Source organism: Vipera berus, assembly GCF_964194415.1.
Source record: "Vipera berus genome assembly, chromosome: 1".
NCBI classification, from domain to species: domain Eukaryota; kingdom Metazoa; phylum Chordata; class Lepidosauria; order Squamata; family Viperidae; genus Vipera; species Vipera berus.
This window is the reverse complement of record NC_138202.1, coordinates 310,966,876-310,987,206: the sequence shown is the minus strand read 5'-3', so window position 1 is coordinate 310,987,206 and position 20,331 is coordinate 310,966,876. Positions and strand designations below refer to the sequence as shown.

The following is a 20,331-nucleotide window of genomic DNA, read 5'->3' as shown; positions in this document are numbered from 1 at the left end:
TTCAGGTGGAAAGTAATTAAAATAGTGGTACGATTACTTAAAATTAATTTTAAAAATCTGGTTCTTGTGTGTGATACATAAAACATTTTTCCTTGGGTTACACAAAGAATCTATTTTCCCAAATCACATTCAGAATTTGTAAGAAACTATTGGTTTCTAACAGATATTTTTAACTGTTAAGCCTTTTAAAAAGGCTTAACCTATCCATGCTTAAATCCTTAATTCTTCATTTGTTTTTACTTGTTCTGCCTCTATCAGAAAATCTGTGATCTAATCTAGAAATGGAAGTCTCATAAAGGGCCACTCTATAATATTTAAGGCTGTATCCTGAAAGGTTTCAGCTCTGAGTATCCTTGTAGCCCCGATGAAGCCAAGGAAGCTTTTATCTTGTGTAAATAATTAATAATAATAATAATAATAATAATAATAATAATAATAATAATAATAATAATGATGATGATGATGATATTATACCTGGTTGATACCTAGGATGCTGGCAGCAACCCGTGTCAACCATTAGTGCCAGTCAATTTGAGTGCTCAGTTGACTGAGTTTCATGTTTTATGAATAAAAGTTTTATAATAGTAATATAATAATATAAAGTTGGAAGGGACCTTGGAGGTCATCTAGTCCATACCTATTCTACTTTATACTTCCTGGCTCTAGTTTTTGGATTTCATCCTTAGCACAAGTCACAGCAATGAGCTATGGTAATTGATTTTTAGAAAGATTGAGGGCAATAGAAGAAGGGGACGACAGAAAATGAGGTGGCTGGATGGAGTCACTGAAGCAGTAGGCGTGAGCTTAAATGGACTCCAGAAGGTGGTAGAGGACAGGAAGGCCTGGAGGAACGTTGTCCATAGGGTTGCGATGGGTCGGACACAATTTTGCAACTAACAACAACAGCAACAATTTATTTTTAAAAGATGGACTTTGCAGTTTAAGAGTTAGTTTGAATTAATATCCTTCCAATTTTAATCTCTCTCTCTCTCTACAATTTCATATATTTATGTATGTTGTTAAATTTAAGCATTTTGTTGCTACATGAACCTAACTATTAATTCATGGGTTGGAAAATTACATTTAATTTTTAAATAGTATTTTTATTCTATTTTCTTTGTTTTGCAGAGGAGTAAGTATCAATGTACTCAGACACGAAGCAGAATTTTATGGAATCACACCGTTAGGTAAATATATACATATATATGAATCATTCACTAGATTGAACTTGGCAACTAGTTTAATTATTCTTTTAGTGAATGATAGGAAATCAGAATGGCAATTGAATATATTTAATAATGTACTGAGATGAAAGTAGCCAGCCAAGGATAGTTTTACTGAAAAATATGGAGATACCTGAACAAAATGTCTTCTATTTCTTGGTTATCTTTGAACTGCAGCCATACAGTTCTTTCTGGAACTCTTCATTTCATTTCCAGAAGCCATTTGTAAGAAATGATGCCAGCAGTAACTTTCTTCCCCCAGGTCCCATTTTTTTTCTTTTTTATGATTTTCATCTTCAAGAACGGAGCATATAGTAGGCCACACAATGGCATTTTGTGCTTATTGTTGTTTTACAAGAGATATACTTAGTTCTTCACAAATATTAGTGGCTTTCTTAATTGACCAGAATTTATTTCTGTGGATTTTTTTCTTTATATTTTTTTTGTTTGATACTATTAATTGTATAAAGCACATTAGGTCATGTGACAACTATAATAAATCAAATACATTTTTTAAAAGATATGTGTTATTCCAAAGCCTGAAAAATTTCCAGATTCGTCCAGCCCAAATATGTGAAAAATATGGGATATGAACTTGAAATTAATGTAGATGTGTTTTAAGTTTATTGTTTGCATATTTCAAGAATAGTATAACATATTCACTTGTTTTCTTGGGGGAAAAATCTTAAATAGAAGCTATTTTGAAATAACTTGTTTTATTGGGCATGCATTCCTGTATACATAAGTATAATTCTCTTTCAGTAAGAAGATTGCTTTTATGTGAAGAACTTGAGCGTTCCTCTTGTGGCAGTGTACTCTTTCATGGATATCTCCCACCTCCAGGTACTTTTCAATTGTTGAGATTTTTCAGCTATTTTAAAAGGGTAGTATCAGAGTTTGCTCTGTGACTTCCATATTTAATAGATTATTATGTCCACCTTCCATATGAAGGTCTTATTAGGCTTCTTTTATAAACTGTTCTATCTCATTTATATCAATTCAGCACATATTTTTCTGTGTCCTATTGAACATCAATGGTACTTTTAAAAGTTAACTTTGATTATTTGTTTTTCTGATGATGTTATAAAGTCAAGATTGGTGTACACTTTTATCCTTTTTTCCAGACTAAAGAGTTATTTAGTCTTTAGTTCTGGAGCACTGTAGTTTGTACAAACCTCTGTGGCCCTCTCTGGAAATACAACTTGTACACATTGTCTTTTGGAATTTGGGCACCAAGTGAGCTAACTGTAATATATTATTTCAGGACTGGTGAACTAGTTTATTTTATATTTTCCATTTGCATTGTGGCACCTGTATTGTTTTAGAAAAGCTCTTAAGATCCACGGGTGGAAGATTTGGGCAAACTGTTACTTTAAAGTTCCAATTCTTTTACATACATCTTAACCATTAGGCATAGCAATGAGAAACAGTGATACTGAATTAGAGACATATCCTTTTTCTTTTAGGCATTCCAAGTCGAAAAATCAATGGTTCGGCAGGAACATCTGCAGATGTTAGAGTTCCTCAGAATTGCTCTGAAGGTGAGGTGCGAGCAGGCAGCGTGCAGCCTTCACTAACTGGTGCTGGTGAAGAGACAGTTAAGCTTGGTGAGAAAAATTTAGAATCTTATTATGAACACACATGATTCTTGGATTTTTATATGCTTGTGGTTGAAAATTATAGTGTGTAGAGAGCTATGTCTTAATTTGATTCTATAGTGTTGTCATTGTGCACATAGAAATTAGGCTTTCAGTTGCTACTAATCTGTAAAGTCTCCATTAAAAAAAAGTACTGTACATAAAGCCCCTGAAAAAATGGCCAATGAAGTACTTATCTTCAGTTTCGAAGGCAGTTTGCATTCAAACAGTAGAGTGCTGTATTTTCACAGTTAACAAATGGAAAGTATTTAATCTACATGGAAATACTAATTGCATTGCAAGGCTGCAGGAAATTCCGTTCATCTTCACATTTTAGCTTTTGAGACTACTTGTGTCACAAGTCACCATATATTCATGTCCATCATGGTAGCATTAAAAGCTAGATTTGTGTCCATGGCATTAAATTTCAAAATCCTGTATTTTGTGCTAATACTAAATTACATACTTGCACAATGATTTTATGCGATTTCAAAATATACAGTGCCATTGATCTGTAAGATGGTAGCAACTGTTAATTGAAACAATGATAATTTATATCTTCATCTTTTCTCTTTGTTTTGCCTTTTAAAAACAACAACAACAAAAAAACAGGGTTTCCAGTGGATCCTCGAAAAGTTTTGATAGTGGCTGGCCATCATAACTGGATAGTAGCTGCATATGCACACTTTGCAGTTTGTTACAGGTAAGCACAAGTTAGTAACACTATGGTTTGTTTTACTTTTTAATATCTGTGCCATTTTATAAAATACTCATTAAATGCACAATGATAGACGGGTTTTTTTAACGTAAACACAAGTTCGTCTTTAATGGTCTGAAATTCATCATGGAAATTTTCATCATGGAAATTTTCATCATTCTGTTCCTTCATAACTACATCATAAAACTTTCTCTGAAGCACACAAAATCAGGTGGTGGAGGAAATTAACTCTCCTAATTCATGTTTTCTGAGAGAGAAATCCATATTTCTAATATATGTGTTGCTTCCAGTTGTTTCACTACAAACTTAATGAATCTGAAAAGCTTGGAATATGAATATCTATCTATCTATCTTACATACACATACAAACATACATATACATATGTACATATACACACACACATGCGTATACAAATATAATTCTTTGCTATATGTAATGACAGAAATTTTATAATATGCTAAATTAGAGATCATTAATAAAATGTTTTTTATAAATTTCTTTGTTTTATGTAAGACATGTATTAATACGAACTTCTAAATAGAAACCTGTATGATTATAAGACCCTGAAAGCCACTACATTCAGTGTACATTAAAAAAGAATGTTGTACTACTTTGGTGCTATGTACCCAGTCTGGTTTACTAAATGGCTTGTGGTAATGAATAAATAATATTTCTAAATAATAGAATCATAGAGTTGAAAGAGGCAATTTAGACATAGGTCAGTGCAGAAATCCAGGTATTTTAGAGTCTGCTCAGACATATCCAGTGTGGAGGAATCTATCATTCTGAGTAATTGGTTCCTGTAGCAATCTGCTGCTACTGTCACTACGTTTGACTAATTACTATAAGGATACTGAGAATAATGTGCTTTGTTATATAGCAATTCTGATACAAAGATATGGAATTGACTGATTGATTGATAATATTCCATCAAGTCAGTTTTTATTCTTAGTGATCATATAGCTAGATTTTCTCCATGATAATCTCCTCTCATCTGGTCTTTCGGGTCTTCCAATGGTGCAACCATTGCCATAGTAACAGAGTTACATCATAGTAAACTGGTAGTTGTATAGTGAGAACATGCTGTACCTTGTGTTTGATAGACACTGCCTATGGAGTTTGTCATTTTAAATCGTGAAGTCTCTTTCAAAACAATAAATATATTCAGACTCCAAAAAGACCTAGGGCCTTTTCAAGAAAAAATGGAATCAATTTCTCTATAAAATTAAATGATTAGTACAGGTAGTCCTCTACTTACAACAGTTCTTTTAGCAACCGTTTGAACGGTACTGAAAAAAGTGGCTTACGACCATTTTTCACACTAAATGACCACTGGAGCAACCCCATGATCAAGTGATCAAAATTCAGATGCTTGGCAACTGACTCATATTTATGACTTTTGCAGTGTCCCAGGGTCATGTGTTAATCTTTTGTAGCCTTCTGACTAGCAGAGTCAATGGGGAAGCCAAATTCAATTTACAGCCATGTTACTAACTTAACAACTGCAGTGATTCACTTACCAACTGTGGCAAGAAAGGTCGTGAAATGGGACAAAACTCACTTAACAAATGTCTCAGCAATAGAATTTTTTGGCTCAGTTGTGGTCATAAGTTGAGGACTACCTGTACTTTGATTTGATTGGTGATTCAAAGCAGCAGTTGGATCTCACTGCTAAGATAATTCCTATTTAGAAAAACCTGAAAAGCACTTTGGATTTCTTAATAATGCCGTTTCTCATCGTCTGAATTAAGTTGTACTGTTCTTAAGATTACAGTAATAGCAATATGGCTACTTTCCACTGTAAAGTGTCACACCTGAATTTACATGTTTAACTAAGAATCAATCTCTACTTGGGCTGTTCAGAATGTTTGGAATGCCGACCATATGTTTTTAAATGGGCTGCTTTGACCTCCTTGGAAGTACATGACGTTCCAATCTTATTATTTAGAGACATCAGATCATTCTTACAAGGTTGGAAGAACCCATTTCAGATTCAAAATGATTTGAGCTCAAGTCATTTTGTAAACCTTAAGTATGCACCAGCATATATACTCCTCTATTGGGGTTAATACAAATTAAGGTAACATTATGCCCTTGTAAAATGAAATAGCTGGCATTTTCCTCTGAAACTCCATACAAAATTATACTGAGGATTGTTAATGTTTATGACATATGATTCCGGTATGATTTATATTACTGGTTTGCATGCAGTCAAGCTCCTAGCTAATATGGTCACATCTTAGTAGAAAGATAGGATGTAAATGCCCTGTGAACCGCCCTGAGTCCCTTTGGGAGAAGGGCGGTATAAAAATCTCAATAAATCTTAAATCTTAATCTTAAATCAAACAAATAATAAAAAATAGGATTGTCATTATGCAAAGTGCTGCAGTGAGAGAGCTGATTTTGTTAACTTTATATGCACTATCACTTGACTCTTCTCATTGAATAACTTCTAGTAACCATTATGCCAAGTTGCAGCAGCATGAAGAGATTAGATAATATGCCTATTTTATCTGAAAAACACCTGCTTTTTTCTATTCTTTTTACAGCTTCCTTATACAATATAAAATCTCTTACATGATTTTAAGAAATACACATTTATTTTTCTCTCACATCTTTCCTCCTTTCCCATCTATCTTTTTGTGCATTACATTCAAATTGTGGAGGTAGGCATTTTCTCATTCTTAATTCTAAAGACATTATCCCTGGGAAATGTTAAGCATTGAAAGATAAGTAATCATATATTTAATTTTCTTTTGTGGTTCTAGAAATTCTAATGATTTTGTTATTTCATGTGCATATTTGAGAAAATTACATAGATACTGGAAAAAATATTTGGTTTTACTCTATTCTGAAATGCATCTTTTAACTAAACCAGAATTAAGGATTTATTGTGACAGCATCTATTTAAATTTTATCTTGTAGGTGTTCATTCTAAGGTTCTTTAGTATTTTAACTTATTTGTAGCATATAGGATTGGGTTAGAATATTTCCAACCGTTTTTCTGGCTTCGGGTGATTGGACAACTCATTTGTACTGAAGTTCCTATACATCTTAGAAGGCCAGCCTTAAACATCTGCTCATATATCTTTTTCCTAGAATTAAAGAATCCTCTGGGTGGCAACAAGTTTTTACAAGTCCTTACTTAGACTGGACTATTGAACGTGTGGCTCTGAATGCAAAGGTTGTTGGTGGTCCACACGGTGACAAAGATAAAATGGTGGCTGTGGCATCCGAAAGCAGTATCATTTTATGGAGCATCCAGGATGGCGGCAGTGGTAGCGAAATAGGTGAGTATGCATTGTATTTCACTTGTTAATATATAAGGTAAAGGTAAAGGTTACCCCGCACATGCGTGCTAGTCGTTTCCAACTCTAGGGGCCAGTGCTCATCTCCGTTTCAAAGCCGAAGAGGCAGCGCTTGTCTGAGGACGTCTCCGTGGTCATGTGGCCAGCATGACTAGACGCCAAAGGCGCACGGAACGCTGTTACCTTCCCATCGTAGTGGTCTCTATTTTTCTACTTGCATTTTTACATGCTTTCGAACTGCTAGGTTGGCAGAAGCTGGGACGAGTAACAGGCACTCACTCTGCTACGCGGCACTCGGGATTCGACCCGCCAAACTGCCGACCTTCAGATCGACAAGCTCAGCGTCCTAACCCACTGAGCCACTGCGTTAATATATACTAGTATTTTAATATGGCTGCACTTTCTTTTCATAGGTTGAATTGGAGAGACTTGCAGTAAACTATTTTTTTTTCTTTACAGCAAGGAATATATTACTGAAATATTATTTCCTAATATTTGCTAAATCTTGACATTGATTAAGCGCAGCTCTTCTATGTTTGATCATAGTTGAATCAAGAGAACACTCAATTAAGAAGATCACATACTCCTGCCTTTCTATTCCCTGAAAACTAATTTATTTTTAAAAACTGTCAATTTACTAATTTTGAGCTTGTTAAATAATTTTACCAAATCAATTAATTTACTCCATTAACAGAGCAAATGGAACACAGTGCATGTGTAAGTGTGGGTGTGATTGATTTATTGCATTGATTTTATAATGATTTCATAAGAAAGGGTATTCTCTTGGACCCTGCTACTGCTCCATTTTTCTTGCAATGTTAGCAGCCCTGCCTTGGGATAAAGAAATAATGTTCTCTGGAAAACAAAAACAAATCAGAAAAACAATTTGTTGTTGCATGTACTCTTCAGAAATTGACACAGTCTATGAAATATTATCAAGTCTGGCATCTCCTAGAAGCTGTTTTTCCCTTCACTGTTACTTACATAATAAGCTAGTACTAGATTGCTGCTATAAGCAATATTTTATAGAGAAATCCCCTTAAGACAAGCATCTGTCACTTCTTTTCCCATTGTCTTCCCTCTGGATGGCATTATGACTGTTGAGCTTAAGTAGGAGTGACATTTTAAATTCCTTCAGACTATTCATGCTGTCTTCCTTGATTTTCCCGAACTTTCTCCAGAGTAATCATTTCTAGTTGTTTCTTTCCTTTTTCTTATTGCCTGCTTTTTATGTGTGCTGCTGAAAGTAGAGCAAACCTCAAGGAAGGTCATATATGCCTGAAAAATGATTTGGCATTTACTATTATTTGGTATTTATTTATAACTTCTCCTGCAACAGACTCTGTGCACTTTGGCAATTCTGGGCGGCTTACACAATGTGTAAGCTTAAGATTTCTACATATTAATTTCAAATATTTTAAATACAGAATGAATGAAAGCTTATAGTCACTTTATGTACCAGACTTCTTCTCTACAATCCAAAAAGCTACTGTCCTTTATTTTAAACTAAAACAATACCTTTTTGTTGTTAACTCTCCCTTCATAAAGCTTAAAGATAGAAATGTTATCTGTATAGATTTTGGTAGAAAAGATGGTAGAAACCTGGGCATGTTTGCATTTCTAACAAATGGCACTTTAGCCATTCACAGTGGCTAACACAATCTTATTTGAACATAAGATCCTTTATGTTTTAATTTGATTTTTTTTTAAAGTAGGGTTTGATTATTTTAGGGGCCACCCTGTCGTCAAATGTTTCTACCTATTTGGTGTGGACAGACCGGGCACGCTTAAACAATGTTAATTAAACAATGTCATTTTGTGGAATCTAAGAAGCTTTTCTCTCATGGAAATTGCCCTATGGAATGATGTCCCTAACCCCGGAGATTTCTCCCACCTTAACAAATTTCCAGAAATGATTAAATATCTGGTTGTTCTTCCAGCCTTTGTGTAGAAAAAGCAGCTATAAGTTGTTGTTTTTTTGTGGTACTACAGTCTTCTGGTTGATTGTGGGTGTTTTGGACACGGGTTATTTCTACTTTTAATTGTAACCTCTTCAGAGAGGACAAGAGTCAGGTGACCTCTAAATCCAATAACTAAGAATAAAATGAGTAAACCTATTTTAGTCATGTAATACAAGAAGTCTGATTCTGTATATGTGGCTGATGTAGCCTCAGCTGAAACATAGTCGTGACTATGTACCAAGCCATAAGTATTAATACCAACCAATCTATAATTAAATATAAGAGAGATAAAAATTATTAATATTGTTATACTTTTCAAAAGCATTTTTAATTGGATATTGCAATTATTTTAACTTAAAATTTATTAGACCTTTTTGTGCTTTTAATATGCGTCTGTGTATGGTATTGTCTCTCCTGATAGGAATATTTAGTCTTGGAGTCCCAGTAGATGCTCTTTTCTTCATTGGTAACCAGTTGGTAGCCACCAGTCATACAGGAAAAGTGGGAGTATGGAATGCTGTGACTCAACATTGGCAGGTACATATAAACAGAATTGCTTGCTCCTACACATAATTAGTATTCAAAAAAGGACATCAACTTTTTATATTTGTTCATTTTTAATATACCGTACTTTACTATTGCTAAAATCAGTAATGTTTAATTTTCAGGTATAATTGCAATACACTAGATTTATCATTTAGCTAGCAAGAGTTGTAATCATTTTATTATTTTGCAGGAAAATTAATTCTGTATAATAGAAAAGATGTTTGCCAAAGATGGAGCTGACTCCTGATTTATTTATTTTTTAAATCTGGAAAGCAGGGTTTATAAGACTTATTCCTAGTCTGTTGAAATGACCACATCTTTCAGAGACAAACTGCAGATTTTTCTCCTGGCTCCAGCTTGAGGGATAAACACAAAACATAATTAAGGAGGAGAAGGTAGTCTAGGAAAGAGAGCAAGATGTAATGCAAATTATGCTTGTCCTGGTGATCAAGAGCTAATTGGTTTGCTGAAGACAAGCTGCAACCAAGGGTGACAGCTGAACATTAGAACCCAGGAGCACTTAGTCTTAAGCAGTTGCCCAGACTCATAAATGGGCTGATCCAAGAGTTAGAAGAGCTTCTGGAGACATGATGCAAAACAGAGGAGTTGAGCAATGCTGAAATGCTGCAAGCATCCCTGCAATGTAGCCAACCCCCTTGGCTTTATTGATTTCCCTGTGGCGCTTTTTTAGATGGAGTAGGTACCAGGTGGGGTTGCTCATGTGAAAAATGAAAAACGGGAAGATGATACCCAAGGAAGTCCAAGAAAGTGACTTATTATGTATCTGAAACCCCTGGCTATTGCAAGTAAATCGGTTCTGCAGTAGGTTGGGAGTAAAGCATATTTGTGAGGATGAATAAGCGGGGGACGCTGCTGTAATATCATCTTCCCAGATGTATGGCAGATCTCTTCTGGAGCTGATTGATCTCATTGCAGGGCTGGTTGAGACTCTTAAGATGGGAGTCCCACTAATAGATGATTCACAAGGCAGAATCATCTAACTTCATGAAGCACTATGGGGTAGACAGGTTTACGTCTGCAGATGTAATCTTTTGGGCTCATGATGCTATAGAGCTTGTTTTAACTTCTGTTAACCCTATCTGGGAATGCTGCTGCAGTATAGCCCTTTCATGTTGGATTCATCTATGACTAACAACAGTAGTTGGAGTTAATATGAAATACTTTCCTATATGAAATACTTTCCTAGTCACTGATTCAGAAAGATTCAGAAATGTTTCAAGGGACCAAGAGTCAAGTTGTTAACTACTATTCTGTGTTTCCTATTATACATTTTTTTTCCATCTCCCAATAATTTTTTTGCTGGTGGCAAGCTTTTATATTGTTACAGTGAATTAGTTAAAAAATGAAAATTTGAACTACAACCAGCTGAAGTCACGCATGCTGCTGAAAGGAAGGGTTTCTTCCCAGGGACAGGAAGAAGTCTTAAGCCCTGCTGTTTTATTTTTATTTATTTTATTTTAATCCCATTTATATCCCGCCCTTCTCCGAAGACTCAGGGCGGCTTACAATTTAAAGCACAAATCAATGTGCTTAGCAATAGCCTTCATTCTATGTATATGCCTGCTTATTAGGGCTTTCGCCCCCCCCCCAGCGGCATTTTGCTAGAAGAGATAGAGTTAACCCATTCTGTTGAATTTTTCACTAATCAGAAAGATTCTTCATGGTTAATCAAATTATGTTTGTGTAAAATCCTGAGGAATTTAGAAATTCTACCACTTTTTTTGCATTGCCAAAGCTGGGGTGGGTGCACCCCTGTTCTATCATCTACCTGAAAGCTTCTCAGCTAATGATACATCATTTCTCAAAGGTAGCTATTTTATATTTCTGTTCTCAAATGCTGTGCAATTTTTATGCGTTATGCATTCTGACAGTGGAAATAGAGATTCTTGGATTATATTCAAGACTGAGAGGCACTCATGCAAGAAGCAAACCTGGTAACACAACCAGATGGTTGTCTTTATAGCTCAGTGTAAAGAACTAAGGAAATCCAAGAGACTGCCATGAAATTCTCAAGAGGCAAAAGTCACCTAAGGCATAGACTTGGGATACCACATCACTGGTTGAATAAATCCTGATTTTACACATTGGGGACTGTCATGCCAATAAATGCTACAGGGAGAGTTCAAGAAAGCAAGTGATATAATTGCTTTGTTATTTATTGAAATCTTACAGGTGTCTCTCGAATGTACTGAAAATCCCTATCAGTTTTTTTTAAAGTTTGCATAAATCATTCTAAAGATTTGGGCAGTAAGTTGAGGTAGTTTGTTTATTCTCAAGCAAAATTCTGGTAGCGTAAAGAGCATAGCAAAAATCTGGTATTCAAACATTTTCCAAGTTTGCTTTGTTTTGGGCATATTTTATTTGCATAATATATTAAAATGTCCCAAGGTATAAGGGATTTTTGCCAATTTAAGGTGCTACAAAATTGCAATTACAAGACAGAAAAATAAAACAAGATGATTTTGATAGGTTAGAAAAGTGAAATGAAAAGTAATTGAATGAAATCCCCCAGCAAAAAGTTCAAAGTGAAACACAGAGGTATAAATCAGTGTAGCTGATGTGGCTAGAGTACGTGTGAAAACACTCCTGGAATTATAGTTCATCCCAAGTTGATTATGTGCCAGTAATATGAATGACTGCTAAAAAGGCAACTGCATTTTTACCCTGCATCAGTAGATGTAGATCAGGCATGTCAAACTCGTGACGTCGTGTGACGTATCGTGACTTTTTCCCCATTGCCGGCAGTGGGGTGGCGCGGTTTCGGCGTGATGCATCCGGCCCACGGGCTGGTAGTTTGGCATGCCTGATGTAGATCATAGGAAATAACTCCATTGTACCACCTGTCAGGGAAGTAGAAATTAAGCCAGGGAGAGACTGAGGGATTGGTTAGACTTAAGGGGGAAACAACAACCGAGAGGGTTTATAATAAGAGGTGGGTTGTTCCAATAACCTTAACTACTCAGAAAAGAAGCACAACAACTAATTATCTTTTTTTTTATTGAAAAGTTTTAGAATACATTTTATCTTTAACAATCCCCCCTACCCCCACCCCTACCTATCCCTCCCTACCCCTCCCCACCCTTTCCCCCTCCCCCCCGACTTCCCAGAGCTAAGTACAAGGTATAAAAAACAAAAAACAATCATAAACCTCCATATGCTAACAACAATAAACTCTTAAATCTATCACTCTCTAGCTCATATAAGATAACTACAAAGAATATTAATATTACATATATAAAAAAAAAAGAAAAAAGAAAGGAAGACTTATTCAAATGCTAAATGAACAACTAATTATCTTAAATTAGAGGAAATAAAGTTCCAGTTATAAATATTAGGGAAATCTTTCTAAAATGTAAGATCCATTTAATAGAGGAACCAATTAGGAAATTGACCTCAGTGGCTGAAATGGCCTTTTTCAACTTAGTAATTTTATGAATATCTTTAGAAATCTGCTTTTAAAGGGCTAGTATAACAGTTAAGGTCTGAAACTAGGAGCTATGTTTTTCTTTATCCTATCATTCTATCTTTCTTTTTTAGTTCTATATAAAAAGGTAAAGGTTCCCCCGCACACGCGTGCTAGTCGTTTCCGACTCTAGGGGCCGGTGCTCATCTCTGTTTCAAAGTCGAAGAGCCAGCGCTTGTCCGAGGACGTCTCCGTGGTCATGTGGCCGGCATGACTAGACGCCAAAGGCGCACGGAACGCTGTTACCTTCCCACTGTAGTGGTCCCTATTTTTCTACTTGCATTTTTACGTGCTTTCGAACTGCTAGGTTGGCAGAAGCTGGGACGAGTAACAGGCGCTCACTCTGTTACGCGGCACTCGGGATTCGACCCGCCAAACTGCCGACCTTCTGATCGACAAGCTCAGCGTCCTAACCCAGTGAGCCACCGCGTCCCTAGTTCTATATAGTTAGACTGTATTAATAGTCAATTCCTTTCTCCCATAATCACTTGCTAATTGATTCCAATCACAGGTTTGCTGTCCTCCCCTTTTATTGGTCTCATTTACCCAAGCCTGGCAAAGGTCTGTTGTCTTGAAGGGGGAGATGGCTACCATGGTTCCTTTTTCCTGCTAGCTTTTATTCTCCCTTCCCTTCCCTTCCCTTCCCTTCCCTTCCCTTCCCTTCCCTTCCCTTCCCTTCCCTTCCCTTCCCTTCCCTTCCCTTCCCTTCCCTTGAAAACTTTTGTCATCTTTTTTAGTGAGAATTGTTTTTTGCAGTGCCTTCTTCTGTTGGCTTCCATCTTACTTTTGAAGGCTGTCTGGAAGATCTTTTCTGAGTACCAGCAGCGCTTCCTTTCTAGCTGTCTGGACTTTTTCTCTTAGGCAGAGTTGTTCTGCTGACATCTCCCACTCCTGACATCTCCCTGCCTACCTGCCAGTGCACCGACTAACTTTTGAGACTGCAGATGAGGGAGGGTGAAAAAAAAAACCACCATTTTTTTTCTTCCCAGCTCATCTATCCAGACCTTTTAGACTGTAGTCTGCCATCATCCAGCTTACTTTGACTCATTCTGTCTGGGCTCGCTCTTGTGCATCTGGTGCTGTTGCGTTGACACCTACAGGTGCATCTTTTATGTTTCTGCATGTGTCTTGGAACTCCTTTGCCTTTTCTTATCTCTTTGCAGTCAGTATATGTGCACATGTGCGCGTGCGGGCACACCCACACACACACATTCTCTCCTTTCCCAGCACCCATGCTTTTACACATGCACATTATTGTGTTATAGATACTAATTCAGTAACTTGAAAAATCATTGTTGCAACACTATGGTATAAGGCTTCTTTCAGACGTTTTACAAGAAAATGGTGAGAAAGACATCTTTATTTAAATTTAACATAATTTTAAATTGCTCCATGGTTTTTCTCCGTTGCTCCAAGAAAATGGTTTAATCTTCATAAAACATATGCTTTTAGATTACATGATTATATATAGTGCTACTCAAACGCAAAAGCATATGAAACAAAATTGAAAGTTGATATTTTTATTTTATTTACTAGGTTCAAGACGTTGTCCCAATCACTAGCTATGATACTGCAGGATCATTCTTACTGCTGGGCTGCAACAATGGCTCCATATATTATATCGGTAAGCTCAAGAATCTCTCTCCCAACTTTGAGAATTAACTTCACACTTCAATCCTATGGGTTATTTAGAGCAGGGATCCCCAACTCCTGGTCTGCGGACTGGTACCAGTCTATGGCCCATTGGGAACCAGTCTGTGCAAGAAGTGGGCAAGTGCACAAAACTTCATTTGTGCATGCAAACTATGTTACACTTGAGAAACATCTGCCGCTGCTACTGCTGCTGCCAGTCTGTGGAGCCAGAAAGGTTAAGGACTGCTGATTTAGAGGTTTTACTTTTATCTCTTGAAAGTATTGTTTCAAGAGTTTTTATTGTAAATTTTTAAAAAAATCTGAAATAGTTGCTTGGCATTCTAAAATAATTTCTATATGTCTTTATTTTGCAGATATGCAAAAATTTCCATTACGAATGAAAGATAATGATCTTCTAGTGACCGAACTTTACCATGATCCCTCTAATGATGCGATAACTGCGCTTAGTGTTTACCTTACACCCAAAACAAGTTTGTACCATCTTAATAGAATTGGTGCTGAATTTGAACAATATTATGATATTGTCAAATCAACCTGTTGTCAACTTTAAAAATATTTAATGTTGCTTCAGTTCTGTTCTTTAGTTATCCATACACAAAATATTTGCGACTCGTTTAGAATTAAGAAAAAAATGGAGATAATACATATTACTCTAGAACTGTTATTTAGTTATGGATTTTATGCATTTGGAAATGTCATTGTACCACTTGTGCTAGTATACTCAAAGTTACAGCACTTAGAAGAGATATTTATTACTATTGTTATATGATAAATCTATATACTTCTCTTCAAAACAATTTGTCCCAAAATGACAGTATTTTAAAATAATCATATCTGAATTTTAAAATGTCACTTGCTAATTTACACCTTTATATTGTTAGTTTGTAAGTCAATTGTGTTGATGTTATTATTGTAATAGTATTCTATCAGAAGTGTTTGTCTTCTTCATGAGTTGCACCTTCAACAGTGTTTCCAATTTTTGAAATGCATAATATATGGGAAGAGTGCTACTAGTGAACTATAAGTGCAATAATTGCTGAAATGATCTTTTAAAGTTAAATGCAAACACCACATCCTCAACAGCACTCTTGCACCATTTTGGGCAAATATAATTTACTAAAATCATTTCTGTTCCATGTTTTTGTATAGGTGTAAGTGGCAATTGGCTTGAGATTGCATATGGCACAAGCTCTGGAGCTGTACGTGTAATTGTGCAACACCCAGAAACAGTTGGTTCAGGACCACAACTCTTCCAGACTTTCACAGTTCACCGTAGCCCTGTTACAAAGATCATGTTATCAGAAAAACATCTGGTATCAGGTAATCTTGTCAGATTAAATGAGTTCATAATTTTTTTGTATTATGTACTCCTTTTAAAAATATTTCTAAAGTGCAAAACATAAAAAAATGGACCAAGATAGAATATGCATAAAGGCCAGCCTTCATTTATTTCTTTTAGTTATGTGGAATATAAGGCACGGATATTCAGTGAGTTTATAGCCATAAAAGCATCCTAATCCTTGACGAAAAAGAAGTTTATTTTGTTTATTTTTCACAGGTCTTATCCTAGCTTTTGTCAGGCAGTACTTACTCATCGTGAGACAGTGAATCAAATCACCAGTTACTATCATCCTCTTTCTCTCAGCGAAGGGCATAACTGCATCTCTTGCAGCTTTAGAGTTCTCCTGATCCGATTCACAGTATCCTTTTTTTCTCAGACTGCTTTTTTTTTTCCTTGAGAGGATTGAAAGAGTAAACCCTGACCCATCCAATTTTGCTTACTAGGTTGTAAAAACTAGAAAAGGGAAGAATTAGTATCATTTTTCAAAAAATACCATTAGGTTTAGGTGTGAGGTAAAATTAGAATGATAACCTCTGCTTCTTTTTATGATCATTTTCCTTCTAGTGTGTGCTGATAATAATCATGTCCGGACATGGACAGTGACACGTTTTAGAGGAATGATTTCAACACAGCCAGGATCCACTCCTCTGGCATCGTTCAAAATTTTGTCCTTGGAGGAAACAGAGAGTCATGGCAGTTACTCTGCTGGAAATGATATAGGTAAATGAAACATTCCAGGAAAACTGTGGTTATTAAAATAGTGGTTTTGGAGACTAACTTTATGGAGGTCTTCTGTGGGATATGGACAAGTGTACCAATCCTGTTCTCTAAAGGTTACTGAAATCCTGTCTTCCTACTGGTTCTTCATACTCAGCAGGGAAAGAAAGAGTAGGCACATGCAGATATTAAACCTAGATCTGTTGTGCATGGCTGTTTCTTTCAAATCAGCTATACTGAATTGGCAAACACTCATATAATGCTTCTGAGAAAGACCCCAAATTGCCCATGTAGGACAAATGTTTAAAACAGGGCTTGTGGTTTGCCACGCAGCCACTATGGACAGCTGAGAGACTTGCTCTCTCTCTCCCCCGTCCAGTTTTGCATCGCTGGAGGCCCCTGAAAAGGGCCGAAAGTCACCCCGAAGAGGCGACCAGGAAGGAGGGGTGATTGTGGGAGAGCCGCAACTCTCCCGTTAGACCTGGCGATTCCTCCAAACCGGCAGACAAAAGGACTAACCATTATGGCTCGTCCCTAGGCTGTGAACAGCCAAAGTCACATTTTCCACCAGGCAACTCTTAAAGCAGCGTGGAAGAGACTGGGTGAGATCTTCCTTTTTTACACCCTAATTATTTTCTGTATCTCCTTAAGCTGCTAAGCATTTTCCCCCCTGCGGTGAGGGAAGGGGGACTTTAGCCCTCCCTCCAGAAAGAGCGTTGAAAAAGTTACTGAATCCCAATTGGAACTTTATTTCTCAAAGCTTGTGGTCTGAAAGATTTTTTATTTTTTATTTTCTACTTCTGTTGGAAATCTGGGTTTTTTTCTTATAAAAAAGAAGAAAAACTGAAACTCAAAGGGAAACTTTAAAAGGGGCCTGGCTGACTGCCCAGGGAAATAGATAAGATACATAAACTTGAGAATTTTGAAACAACAGCTGTGAAAGGCTCTGTGTTCCCTACCTAGGGAAAAAAACCCTTTTTCTCTCTTGGATTTTCTAAGTGTAAAGACTTTAGTCTAAAATACCAATATGGAAGAAGACCAGGAACAAAATCATCTCATGGATGAAGATCAACAATTTCTCTCTACGTTGAAAATACTAATTCAAACTCTTACCACAACCAATGAAATACTGAGGCTATGGGAAGGAACAAGACAGCCCAGATATGAAAACCCACACTTTGACTACAACTAAAGAACCATCTAAAGAGATGGGCATACCAGACCATCTTATTTGTCTCTTGAGAAACCTATATGCGGGCCAAGAAGCAACAGTGAGAACTGGACACGGAACCACTGATTGGTTCAAAATTGGGAAAGGAGTCCGGCAAGGCTGTATACTGTCGCCTTGCCTATTTAATTTATATGCAGAGCACATCATGAGAAAGGCAGGGCTAGGTGAATCAAAAGTTGGAATTAAGATTGCCGGAAGAAACATCAACAACCTAAGATATGCAGATGACACCACTCTAATGGCAGAAAGTGAAGAGGAACTAAAGAGCCTCTTGTTGCGAGTGAAGAAGGAGAGTGCAAAACTTGGGTTGAAACTAAACATTAAGAAAACCAAGATCATGGCATCTGGCCCTCTCAATTCCTGGCAAATAGATGGGGAAGAAATGGAGGTAGTGACAGATTTTATTTTCCTGGGCTCCAAGATCACTGCAGATGGGGACTGTAGCCAAGAAATTAAAAGACGCTTGCTCCTGGGGAGGAAAGCCATGGCAAATCTAGACAGCACACTAAAAAGCAGAGACATCACCCTGTCAACAAAAGTGTGTATAGTCAAGGCTATGGTCTTCCCAGTTGCAATGTATGGCAGTAAAAGCTGGACCATAAGAAAGGCTGAACGACAAAGAATTGAAGCCTTTGAACTCTGGTGCTGGAGAAGACTCCTGCGAGTCCCTTGGACTGCAAGGCGATCAAACCGGTCAGTCCTAGAGGAGATCAACCCTGACTGCTCTTTAGAAGGCCAGATCCTGAAGCTAAAACTCAAATACTTTGGCCATCTAATGAGAAGGAAGGACTCACTGGAGAAGAGCCTAATGCTGGGAAAGATTGAGGGCAATAGAAGAAGGGGACGACAGAGAATGAGGTGGCTGGATGGAGTCACTGAAGCAGTAGGCGTGAGCTTGAATGGACTCCGGAGGATGGTGGAGGACAGGAAGGCCTGGAGGAACGTTGTCCATAGGGTCGCGATGGGTCGGACACGACTTCGCAACTAACAACAACAACAAAGAACCATCTATACAAAATACAATAGGAAAAAATGAAACATTCAAATACTATGACAGAAGAATCTACTATTCAACAGATATTGACATTTGAAAATCCAGAAAAGACATTGACAACTTGGAAAAAGGAAAAGGTTTCTTATACAACTCAGAAGGAACTAGAGGATCTAGAAAAAGAACAGTTGGATGAGAAGATAAACAATTCAGAACAACCACATCGATATGGAAGAATAAAGAGATGACCCACTAGATCTACAAGTCCTCTCAAAAAAATAGCGACCGAATGGTTTTGCCCATATCAATTTAATATACATATTACAAGGAGACTGGTTCGATGACCCAAAAACAAGGACATGGAAGATGATTTGGCAAAGGAAAAAAGCCAGAATAAGACTCAAGAAGAATGGAGTTTTGACCATCTTATTGAAATCTAAAACAGAATGTACTTAAATAGATAAGATGTGCATGTTGAACACAAGACATTGTGAGATAAAGATAAAAGTTTGATCTGAGATAAAGAAAAAAGTTTGATCATTAAAATTTAGCAGTATAAATACTAATAGCTAATTTGAATATTGATTTGTACATAAAGGTCATGTTAAGGTGAATAATGTAGATAAGCTAAAAACATATTGTTGAAAGTAATAGGTCTATATGGAATGTTAAAAATGAAAATTATTGGTTTAAGCAAGAGATAGCAGATACAAAGAGGAAGAGAGGTATTAAATACTGAAATAAAAAGAAATTTTGATTACTACTTAAAAAAACTGAAAACTAGCAAAAAGGAAGGATATATTGTATTCTTAATTTGTTGACATAGAGGGTGAGAAGGTAAGCAGACGGGATGTATATTTTGAATATTAGATTTTGTGAGGAATGGTGATAGATGAATTGAATTGAGAGTATATTAAAAATCTTGGGAATGATAAATATCAAACGTTAAATCTAAATGTTAGTGGAAATTAAAATTGAAAAATCTATTAGGTCATTGATTGTCTAAAAGATTGTATGTTAAAACAACTAGAATATGTATAAACTAAAAACTGGATATATGTAAGAAAGTTATTTTCTGTGTGATTGATAAGATAAAACTTGTCTTAATTTACAAATAGAGTATATATGAAGGGAAAAAGAGGAAATGCAATCTGAAATCTGTACTAATGATAGTGGGAGTATAATGGGAGTATTAGATGGATGTAGAGAAGCATAAAAAGTTAGTATGTGGAAGACAATATCAAACTATGATCTACACTTTTGGGTAGTTTGAGAACTTTTGCAGGAATGATTATAAACTTATGCACAGAACTCTATGGCTCTTTATTTAATATTTCACCAAACTCTTGTATATAGCTGAACATCAGTGCTTTTTCTCTGGTCTCCTGTTACAGGTCCATTTGGCGAGCGTGATGATCAACAAGTATTTATCCAAAAAGTTGTTCCAATCACCAACAAACTTTTTGTGAGACTCTCTTCTACTGGAAAAAGGTAAGCTATGCAATTACAATGCTACTAA

General features: G+C 36.4%; 1 protein-coding gene across 2 annotated transcripts in view; it reads left to right on the top strand.

Moving 5' to 3' along the window:
- KCTD3 (potassium channel tetramerization domain containing 3) overlaps positions 1-20,331 on the top strand; it is a 46,529-nt gene that overhangs the window by 18,048 nt on the left and 8,150 nt on the right. For both annotated transcript variants that reach the window (XM_081312884.1, XM_081312883.1), the window contains exons 5-15: positions 1,129-1,187; positions 1,986-2,066; positions 2,690-2,830; positions 3,473-3,563; positions 6,679-6,869; positions 9,270-9,385; positions 14,415-14,502; positions 14,885-15,001; positions 15,681-15,851; positions 16,438-16,593; positions 20,207-20,303. In XM_081312884.1, coding sequence (XP_081169010.1) covers positions 1,129-1,187; positions 1,986-2,066; positions 2,690-2,830; positions 3,473-3,563; positions 6,679-6,869; positions 9,270-9,385; positions 14,415-14,502; positions 14,885-15,001; positions 15,681-15,851; positions 16,438-16,593; positions 20,207-20,303 — 1,308 coding nt within the window. The remainder of the gene's footprint in view (positions 1-1,128; positions 1,188-1,985; positions 2,067-2,689; positions 2,831-3,472; positions 3,564-6,678; positions 6,870-9,269; positions 9,386-14,414; positions 14,503-14,884; positions 15,002-15,680; positions 15,852-16,437; positions 16,594-20,206; positions 20,304-20,331) is intronic.